The sequence below is a fragment of the Penicillium brevicompactum genome (genome assembly GCF_028827555.1).
Source record: "Penicillium brevicompactum strain IBT 35665 chromosome Unknown utg000005l_segment0_segment0, whole genome shotgun sequence".
NCBI lineage: Eukaryota > Fungi > Ascomycota > Eurotiomycetes > Eurotiales > Aspergillaceae > Penicillium > Penicillium brevicompactum.
In genome coordinates this window covers 1,746,289-1,756,722 of record NW_026623208.1, presented here as the reverse complement: position 1 = coordinate 1,756,722, position 10,434 = coordinate 1,746,289, and the positions used below count along the sequence as shown (strand labels likewise).

The window sequence follows — 10,434 nt, the reverse complement described above, 5'->3', positions numbered from 1 at the left end:
TGGAGGGGAATGTTCTTTCGTGAGGGGAGCATAGGCTGACTTTACCGTATTGGACGTATTATTACCGGTCTTGCTCCAGGGCTGCTTAGGTGGCTTGCGGTTATTAGCTACGGAGTACTAAGACAATATATGCGAAAGGTGCATATCGTATTCTGAGTCTCCATCCAGCCCTGGAGGTAGCCCTTACTGCTTGCAAGTTGTGCATTTAGCTGATTGCTTCATACCAGAACTCCTCTTCGTGTCACATGGGCATTTGCTGATAACAGGCTAGGTTCTAGAACAGGACGTGGACTTCGGATCATCAGGGAATGTCCGTCTTTTCCGAATGGCTGTACTATGTGCACTATAAGTTGGCTCAACCAGCTGGCTCACTAAGAAGTGGAAGCAATACTGATGTTTCCGAAAGCCCATATCTACCCTCAGCGTCCGAAGCATAGGTAGCGAGGTGAAGCCGATTTTCCCGTATTCCTTCGTTATTGAGATAAGATGACACATTGAATGTGACAACACGCTTCTCTGCAGGCGACTGTTTTCCCGGCCCCGCCAACACACTGATAAGTGACTCGATCCGATCCCGATCGTAAAGATCTTCTTCAATGAGTATAATCGTGGCAATAACATTCACCACTGGGGCACACATGCATAGACCCTGTACCGGCGGAGCATCCAATAGGAAACTCAATGCCCGGCGACGCAACTGGGGATGACGACATTTGAGTGCTGTGATGAAGAGGGGAAGAAACACCCCCATCTCGAACATGAAGTCGGGCTGACTGCCATCTGAGCTGCGAGTAGCATCTAGAGCGCTGGGCGCATATTGCAGGATTTGATTGAAGTCCGCTTCAAATTCATCATAAATCATTTCGTTAAGAGCGAGAGATGTTCTCGTTTCAATGAGTATGCTGATATATGTCATCATGAGCAGACAAGTCGAGTCATCGGAGCATTGTGCGGGTGGGTAGATACCCGTGTATCGTGGGGACATCATGGACATAAAGGCTGTGTGCCAAACACGCAAACGAGCTTCCAACTGGAGCTGCCGCTGTTGGATTACAAACGCAGATGAGTTTGGGACGTGTGCCTGGTTCAGATTCCCCAGGTCACGTTTGATATCTTTGTTGAGAATTTTCCATTCCGCAACGAGGCCTAGAAGCGCATTTCTGGCTTCATTGATTGTCGTGAAAAGTTTATTGGTGTCTGTATAGTCCACCGCCCACGAGTCACAAAGTTCACCATCGGTAGAGATGAGAAATTGCGCCCCCAGGCGACGAAAGATAGGATTGGTGATAGCCATCAAGGACTGAAACCCTGAGCCGGATGGTGCGGATGGTGTACCACTTGCTAATAACTGTGCTCCTTGGTTATACAGCGCGACTGCAGCTGTTTTGTGGCCTTGGAGCAATTCAATGGCAATGAAGAGGATGCAGGTGATCGTGGATATCGCGATATCCACGACACCTTGATTAATACGTTGTTGCAATGCAGCCAGTGAGCGAGAGTACCATACCAATGCTTCTTGGTGATACGCATGACGCACAGCCGCTGGACTGTGGATGAGAGAGAATGGTGTCTCGTCATTAATTGGAGGGCGCTGGTATAGCGTACTGAGTGAAATGACTGCATCCCATACAGCTGGCTCCAGCCGGCACATTTGCAAGACGGTTCCGTTCCAAAAAGTGAGATCTAGAATGCCCGCCAGAGCCGGCCCCGCTCGGTGGAAGTAGAATTCAAAGGCACGACGTTCTCGTTGGCCTGCATGCCACTGCGGAATCGGAGACACCAAGGCTCTTTGGGGGCCCGAGGCACTGTAGGCACACTGCCGGCCTGTACTGGTGCATTTTGAACAGTATGGTTTCTCTTCACTGCACCGAATACGACGAACTCTGGAGTACGGTTAGCTGCTGTGGTTGTACTTGAATTCACGACACCCGAAGTTGGAACTGACTTGCAAGTGTCGCACCCTGTTTTTGATTTAGTACTGCCAATTCGGCCAGACCTTTGGGGGAAGGCATGGCCAGGCACGGATAAAGTCATTCAATGCATAACACTCAATGAAGAGAGCTAGAGGAATTCAAAGCATAAGTTGCTAATCACTCACGTAGACAGCAGCTTATGCACAACAGCGGGATGAATGATGACATAATGAGGCACTCAGACAAAAATAGTAGGATGTCGCAGCCCTTGGCTGCCAGATTGGTCAGGCTCCCAGCAGGTAGATAACTAACTAGATCTAGACCTTCTTCTCCCCCCCTCCGATGTCTCCGACAATATATGCCATTACGATACGTTTATTCTCTCTCGTACTATCGATAGGAGAGCAGTACTCCCTCTTCACTACACTCCGAGTGTTTCAACGATCAAATACTATTCGGTATCCACCAGGCGTGGTACTGTACCACCGTAATGTGAACAACCAATAACTATTCTCTGCAGCATCTCTCATTCACATTCCTGGAAACTCCTATCTAAGGTGCTGTCCTGCCGAGATACGTACTGAGTCTCTACTTGGGGCGGAGGATTTTATCCAGGTCGTCGAATGGCCAGACTTCAACTGTGCGGCAATCATTCAATAATGTGCAGTCATTTTGAACTTCGGGTAGACCGTATTCGGTTCTATCGAATCCTCTCCTGCCGCTATGAGGAGGACTTCCACCCTCGTGGTGGATTGGCTGAACTACTTCTACCCTATGCCAGATGCGTACCGTAGGCTGGGTTTGAGGTGTGAACATCATAGCTTCAACAGTTAACCAAGCCTTATACTCATTACTTTTAATCACGGGACCCCAGCAGCCCACATCAACCAGCGTGGGTCAGATATCACCGCCTTTGTCACACTCCGGACACCTACTCCGGCAATACAAACTGGGCACCAAGGAACGCAAAGGTCTTGTAACGATAGCGTTCCGACTTATCGCCATTTGGAAGACACTTGGTTTAAGCCGTTGAAGCAATATCATTGTGATTGCTGCGAGCGGTCCGCCCTCATCTACATTCATACTCTTTCGTCTTGTTGGGTCCCAAATCACAATAACAACGAGGTAGTACAATATGAAGATATCTGCTCGACCTTCTGACTGATCCATACTATACATACTCCATGCCCTAATAAGAGTTCAGCGAGAATACCCGGATGCTGTGAAACGCGGCTGGCAGAAAGCATACGTCATCGGCCTCTCGGGATATCCGTTGGGCTTCATGATGCGTAGATAGGCACATTCCGGGTGTTCATATTGTATCGAGGAAAACGCTTTGTCTTCTATTGAACAGACTGCAGACATCACCGGCGTATGCCATACAAATCAAGCAGTGCAAGTACTACAATAGGCATGAAGTCACGTTGGGAAAAACCGTGGCGTAATCAGATTAACGTGAAGGTGGATGATAGTGGAGGCCTTAAAATCCACATGGTGTGAGCGAAACGGTTCCTATTTGCTGCCCTGACCTCCGAACCAAACACCACCGAGGACTAGCGCGTGCCCTATCCGGCAGGCCCCACCCAAATCTCCGACACAGGCCAATCGCATTACGCTCCACGCGGTACGAGGTACGTAACCCCAGGCAAGTGCCCGCTCGCTACGAATTTCAACTGTTTGCTTGCTCAATCTCGATTTCTTTGTAAGTTTTTGTTTTGGTGAGCCAATGCCGGACAGGTTGAGGCTTTGAGAAAGCTGTGCATACCCGAAACAGGAGCTGAGGACCCTGGAATTATATTGAAATGGGCAAATTGCGGAGCGCCAAGAAGCCCCGAGTACAGCGGAAGGGGGAACTTATTATCTCCCGGTGACGATGGCGGGGCTTTAAACACCAATGAAACCGAGTTGGTGACGGCACTCAGCGGTAAAATATTAAAACATTGGGGCAGTTGACACTCGTCATGTTCATTTGGGGCCGAACCTCTCTTGCTCATCCGCCGCTTGGAAAATTTGCAACGAATACACTGTACTATTCGGGCATACGATTTTACGCAATATGACCTAGTAGAGGCCTTGATTTGTATATCTTCTCTGTTTGCTTTGTTTGAAACATACCTACATCATGCTGGGCGGTTACTTGGGATGGCTTTCCCTCCTTTTCGAACCTCTCGCCGACTATTACATCCCTCCTATTCAACCCCAAGAGCGCCTACGACCCCTTAACCAGCCCTGGGGGCAGATCATCACCGGAGTATACGGCCGACCCCCATTATTAAAGATCCATGACCGCCATGGGACAGTGGACTGGAGCTTCCACCGTAAGGACGTTAAGCAGGAGCTACCAGCCGATGTGCATAAATGCCTATATGCAAGGGCGAATGACGCGACAGAAGTCAAGTGGATGAACAACGGTACCAGCGTCGGTGCCGTGTACAGTGATCTCGCTCTCGTCATCAACCATACCCCGGATAACCCTGCCACCGACAAACTCATCACATTCGCACTGTGTAGAAGAAACGACTTCCTTTGGAATGCGCACACCCTTGAGCCACTCCCCGGCGATCGACTCGCCGTAGGAACCACCCGACAGCGACCCTGGGATGGTATCCTCGTTTATAACGCTAGTGCCTCGCAGCCCTTGATGGCCAACCCTCCTATCCTCCAAAATATCACCGGTCTCCGCGCGATCCACGGACTGATCTGGGACGAACAAGGGCAGATGCTCTGGGCCGCCGGAACAGATGCCGCGGCTGATGGCTCTGATCCGGTCCCGGCGTACGGCACGATTATCGGATACCCGTGGAATGCGGAGACGGGTTTACTTGAGAAAGACGACCGCTATGTTTATAAGCTCGACGAAGCGAAACGGATCGAAGCTGAATGGGGCAAGGGCTTTTCCTGGTGGGCTGGACTCCACGACTTAGTGCCTGTCCCTGGTGAGCGCAAGTTCCTTGTTTCCGAGGACCGTGGTCTTCATGAGTTTGACATCGAGCTGGGCCAGTATACAGCACATTATGAAAATGTCACCGATAAATATATGCCAGGGTTCGAGGTTACGACCCCTGACCGGCATGGCTATACCGATGGCGAGTGGGAGGAGTTACCGCAGTCGGACCTCAAAAGCTTCAACTTGGCACCCGACGGCAGCTATATTTATGTTCAGTCCTTGTGGACCAAGTTCCGTGGTTTCCACGTGAGCTTGGTCGTCAATGGAAGGCGAAAGAAGATTAATATTGGTGACGAGATTTATCGCTCGCGGTGGTTTGGGAACATCCCTGGCTGGCCTAAACCTGGTATTCCGGATTCCTAGAGCCATTTGATGTTTTAATAAGCGAATTCACATACATTCATGCACTTGGAAGTATCCTGTCAAGTGGGCCTATCTGGCTCCAACCTTGGAAAATTGCAAAGTGAACCCAATAATCATGGAATGGGTTCCTCTTCCAAGGTTGTACTCCGTACATTGACCTGGAATTCGACTTTGCTCTTCCCGCCAAGTGTATCACACACCTGCCCAGACGGGTGTTCCTACTCCTGAAGCTAGTAGAAGAGGGATGGATCATTCCAAGGTTGTTGGTATATCGCCAGCCGGGAGAGCGTGAAATTCCGTAGATCGGTTTCCGTGATAAGTACAGATTAATAGCAAACACGGATGATTTGGAATCTAGCATTTGCGTTTTTATTGCACCCTGCGCGCTGCATCTTCCCTGCCTCTCTTCAAGTCACGACCGGTTACCAGATTTGGGTTCGGACAATAAGAGTTTTTATCAGGTTAGCGTTTGTTCCGTGTCCACGGGTCACGGTAAAACTTGACATAGTGTGTAGTTGTGCATTCAGAAAAAGAGTGTGACTATTGCATTGCTAGGTATCGAGTCCCTAATGAACGACAGTAGGTGGGCACATAATCGTAAAACAAACAGAAGCACATAAATCAGTCAGTCTGTAGTAATGATCTAAGTATGGAGTATCCATGGATGTAACAACTTAAAGTAGGACACAAGCGTACAGCTGGTGTGAGGACTGATTAGAAACACAAAATCAGCTGTCAGGAACGGCATCAAACAAGACCTCAACACTCAAACCGGCTAAGTATGCGGCCGACTATTCATGAAGGTGAAATCGTAGCGGATTCTTACACGTGTTGGTAACATGCCACTTCAGTATTCAGATAGCGCGATGATCCTCGATGGTCTTCACTGCCTATGACGAACTAAATGGCATCAACCAAGGAAAGGGCATGAGACACAATAGCGTGTGGCTCGCTTCCACGTTGAAGAACTTCGCCGTTTATTTCCAAGATGGGGTCTTCAGGCCCATCGCCGGTGCCAAATTGAGACCGTTCCAGTTTGTAATGGTTTCCCGACCGAGTTTCAGTACATCCGATATTGTAATAGCCAGGTGTTGATAGGGTCTCCAGCCCATCGCCGGTGCCAAGTTGAGTCCGTTTTGTCAGCTTGTAATGGTTTCCTGATCGGGTCTCAGTGCATCCGATATTGTAGTGGCCAAGTTTTGATCGGGCATCCAGGCTTTTCAGTTGAATGGTTCCAGACACAGGACCTTCTGCATATTTTTCATAGTCCTGTGTTGCAATCCAGTCTGTCGGAGTAGATGCTGCCATATCCTGGGCTGGTAGCCAGGAAGCATCGGGAACCAAAACTGTTGAGAGGGCATCAGCCATCTCAAACTCAGTCAGAACTGTATTTTCTGGGCAGATAGACATAGCAGTAAGAGCAAATATGTCTTGGACCCCGAGTTTGATCATAGCCGAGGAGAATTTGGCCACAAAATCTTCGTGTGCAGATAGGTCAACACCTGGCTCCGTAGTGAACTCGTACGCCGCCATACGACCCTCAGCGATAGCTTTGAAGTAGAGGCCCCGTGTTTTCGGGTATTTTTCCGGGAGCCTGGGACTGCACAAAACAAAGTCCTGGTGACCTGTGCTCTGAACATTCTCATAAACCATGAAACGGCCTTCGGGAATATCATAATGTTTATGGATTAGGTGGAGAGAGAAAGTCCCTCGAAGTCCATGGGCTGCTATGATCCCTAGGAGAATAGCATGTTCCTTTGAGTGCTCGGTAGCAGCGTTCGACATAGTTCTTATATGAGGAAGCTTGTTGTATTCTGTTGAGGGAAAGGGTGTCTCTTGAAGACGGGCATTGTTGAGGGCGATGATCGAACCCATCGTGATCAAAGGATTATAGCCAGATGTGGTAGATAATATTGCTAGATCTCAAAGGTTGATGTGAGAGTTGAAAGGGTAACTGGGCGAGCAAACATGGTGCTTAAATATTCGAATACTAGCTCAAGTGCTCACGGGGTATAACAATAGCTAGACTGTGGATGTGTTGTGTAAGCCAGTGGACCTGGTCTCAAATGCCCCAAAGAGATCATCGCCAGTGCCGGTGACATTGTCTACTTGTGAGTGTCATCTTAATGTCAATTTATGTCAGTGAACTTGTTGAGCAATCAACTGCTGCAGCTGCTGTGTTGTTTCTTCGTGCAGTTGCTCAGTTGCCCGTTTGCGCAGCCACAATTGCTCCTCGTTTGCACGCCCTTTTTTCGGGGCATATAATGCCCCAGACACCCCCTTCCTACTAGAAATCATCGTTTCTGAACTTCTGCTTCCTCGTAGTCTGCTTCTTGCTTCCTCAGAATTTCCCACATGAGTGCTGGTCATACGAAAAATCGTACTACATGAAAAGTTTCACATTGTGAGATCTGAAACGAAACCCAAGGGCTTCCTGAATTTGGATATTCAAGGATCTCATTTGATACTCCGCGTACTATGCTACGGCACTTTTTACTGCCAAGAGATACCAGTTGAGCCGCACATCCCTGTCAGTCACGTAGGCCCAATTTTAATCCCTCGCCGCTCTCCCTTCTGGCAGGTACAGGTACTCTCAACCTTGGAAGGCGCTGCCTAGACACCATCCCCCCTAAAAATCCGCTACCCACCTAATTTGGCTTTTCTTTTAGTCTGTCATAATATCACTCACGATGCCGGAAATTGCCTGTGACAAGGATCTCCCCAAGCTTCTCGATACTCCCACCAAGCAAGTCAAATGGACGGAGAAACTGGTTCTGAAATATCTGGGCAGCCCGGTGGACCGTGTTGATAGGCCTCCTATGCAGGGAATGTTCAGTCGGACCCTCTTTTTGACCTTGAAGGACAAGCGTCAGATAGTGCAGCAGTTTCGAACTGAGCCACTTGATCTCAATGTCTTCAAAACAGCCAGAGATACCCTAGGCTCTGTTGTGCCTGACGTCATTGCCTTGGAAGATGAAGAGCTTCTATCGCATGGTGTTTGGGCCTATTCATTCAATCTTTTACCAGGCAAAATGTGGCTCGAAGGAATTGCTGGTAAAGGGGCTCGGGGTCGCATCGCCATCAACAGATCTCTTGGCCGTGTTCTTTCACGTGGCTACCTCGCCGACCATAGCGACGAGGCCGTCAATGGACGTGTTCGATTGCACATCAAGGCTATTCTAGCTTCACCGGAAGAGGAAATCAAGCCATACAAGAATCAGCTTCAAGGACTCTACAACAACCTTGAGCAATTCAAGGAACTTCCACTATGGGTTTCTCACTATGACCTTAACGAAGTGAATGTTCTTATCAATGAGGACTGCAATATTACGGGCTTGATTGACTGGGAGCTATCTACGCCTCTTCCCTTTGGGGTTTGTTTCGGTCGTATCCATACATATGCTGGCGAGTACTCCGAGGGGAAGTTTTATGTCCCCGATGAATTTGAAGACGCAGAAAGGGCCTTTTGGGACGCGTTATTCGACCACATGCCAAAGGAAATTTCTCAGAAGCTCAAAAGCAAAATCAGTCTTGTCCAAGATGCTGTGATCCTTGGAACCTTTCTGGATTGCTTTCCATTTGAGAATGGTGAGATATTGGTGGGCAAAGTTTCTTCAAGATCGCTTCCTAAGCTCCTTACATACCGACTTCCATTCGTTCGAGGATATGAGCCTCCGTACCGATAAAGTTTGAACAATAATGGCACCAAGGACGACTTGTGTGCTTGATTGTTTCTTCCCTTTCTTGTCATGCATTGAAACAGGATTGAGGTGGTACGCGATGGCCATGTTTGGTTAGTAAGTGAGCGGTACGGAGTACTTTCGTGGTGTCTTCAGATACTTCGATTATCAAGTCTGTGCTTTTCAGCTAAGCTTACATCTGGAGCTGTTATGACAATGAGTTGTTCATTCATATAAAAGTGGGCCTAATCAACATTGCTAGTCACAACAGCAGGAAATTGCAACCAAGACATTACGAGGTCATGCTTGAAATTAACAAACAAAAGCCCATCGGCGAACTCCTTGAAAGTCAGCTGAACCCCCAAGAGGCGTTTGTACGGTGAGCGTACCCCGTACATGTGTGGCGTCTGACACCCCGGATCGAGATCTGCACAGCCGACTCCCGATACATCCTCACAGACCCATGCACTCCTCACGCCAAGAGTTCAGAAATTCGATTCAAGTCCAAGTGGAGAAACCGAGTGAAACCCGATCACTCAAAACTTGCAGACCGCGTTTTGAGACCTCTAAGTTATTATTAGGGGTCCTCAGCATTGGCATTGTGACGATTCCGGTTATAAAAGACCCTGGCATTCTGCACTTCTCTCAATACATTGTCTCATTCGAATTCACAAATCAAGTATACAAATCTCAGTGTCAATAATCAACATGAAGTTCACCGTCCCAATTCTTGCTTCTCTGGTGGCCACCAGCACTGCTTTGTTCGACAAGAACCAGCGTATGCTGCCCAACCCCCACCAATCCCCCATTGGTCGCAGACTGACAGTGTTCAATTGATTTAGCTTGGGGCAAGCGTGACTACTCCTGTGTCAATGTTTACCAGGGAATCCCCGATGGTTCCACCGTTACTGCCGGTCAAACCATCAAGGTCCGCTTCGATCGGAAGCCCACGGCTCACTGCGCAGACCCCCTGAACAAATATCCCGGCGATGACTACAGCGTTTGGCTGTATAACAACCCCGTGCGCAAGCAGGACACTATCTCCTTTGATCAGTCTATCAAGATCACCAGCGGCATCAAGGAGAAGGCGGGTGTTATCGACGTGACCATCCCTAAGAACCTGCCTCAGGTCAAGGAGGGATCCCTTTGGTACTTGAGAGTCCAGACTAGCTTGTCAACTGCGCCCCAGGTATGCTTCAATTCTTTGGTCTTGTTTGCTCGTGGTGTTATTTCCATCGCAGCCGGATGCCGTTACCTCCGGGTGGATGTAGGTGCTAACTTTATGTAGATGCCCTCTTTGTTCAACGCTCAAGGACCGTTTACCGTCGCCAAGGCTTAGACTGCTTGATGATTCAAGCTACGTTGGAATGAAAAATTATGTATTTACTGATCTGGAGTTGGTATTGCCTTCGTACGAGGGTGCACTTGCATGTATATTCATTATACCAGCTTTTCTTTTGCAATTCGAGGGTCTCATTTCTCTTGATAGTATGACTTGGTTTGCTCATTCAAACTCGTAACTGCTCCGAAA

The 10,434-nt window shown here is 48.6% G+C and overlaps 5 protein-coding genes across 5 annotated transcripts; 3 read left to right on the top strand and 2 right to left on the bottom strand.

Annotated features, from left to right (window-relative positions):
• Positions 1-355: 355 nt before the first annotated feature.
• On the bottom strand, positions 356-2,012 carry N7506_006494 (Zn(II)2Cys6 transcription factor domain-containing protein; the record flags this gene model as incomplete). The annotated part of the gene is made up of 2 exons (XM_056955787.1): positions 356-1,883; positions 1,924-2,012. The coding sequence occupies 2 exons, from the start codon at positions 2,010-2,012 to the stop codon at positions 356-358; spliced, it is 1,617 nt and encodes a 538-aa protein (XP_056810121.1).
• Positions 2,013-4,035: 2,023 nt separating this feature from the next.
• On the top strand, positions 4,036-5,223 carry N7506_006493 (uncharacterized protein; the record flags this gene model as incomplete). Its single annotated transcript, XM_056955786.1, has 1 exon — positions 4,036-5,223. The coding sequence occupies one exon, from the start codon at positions 4,036-4,038 to the stop codon at positions 5,221-5,223; it is 1,188 nt and encodes a 395-aa protein (XP_056810120.1).
• Positions 5,224-6,123: 900 nt separating this feature from the next.
• Positions 6,124-7,098, bottom strand: N7506_006492 (uncharacterized protein; the record flags this gene model as incomplete). The annotated part of the gene is made up of 1 exon (XM_056955785.1): positions 6,124-7,098. The coding sequence occupies one exon, from the start codon at positions 7,096-7,098 to the stop codon at positions 6,124-6,126; it is 975 nt and encodes a 324-aa protein (XP_056810119.1).
• Positions 7,099-7,913: 815 nt separating this feature from the next.
• N7506_006491 (uncharacterized protein) lies at positions 7,914-8,909 on the top strand (the record flags this gene model as incomplete). The annotated part of the gene is made up of 1 exon (XM_056955784.1): positions 7,914-8,909. One exon carries the CDS (start codon positions 7,914-7,916, stop codon positions 8,907-8,909), a length of 996 nt encoding a protein of 331 aa, XP_056810118.1.
• A 702-nt stretch (positions 8,910-9,611) lies between these two features.
• N7506_006490 (uncharacterized protein) lies at positions 9,612-10,242 on the top strand (the record flags this gene model as incomplete). Its single annotated transcript, XM_056955783.1, has 3 exons — positions 9,612-9,681; positions 9,746-10,092; positions 10,192-10,242. 3 exons carry the CDS (start codon positions 9,612-9,614, stop codon positions 10,240-10,242), a joined length of 468 nt encoding a protein of 155 aa, XP_056810117.1.
• Positions 10,243-10,434: the final 192 nt, after the last annotated feature.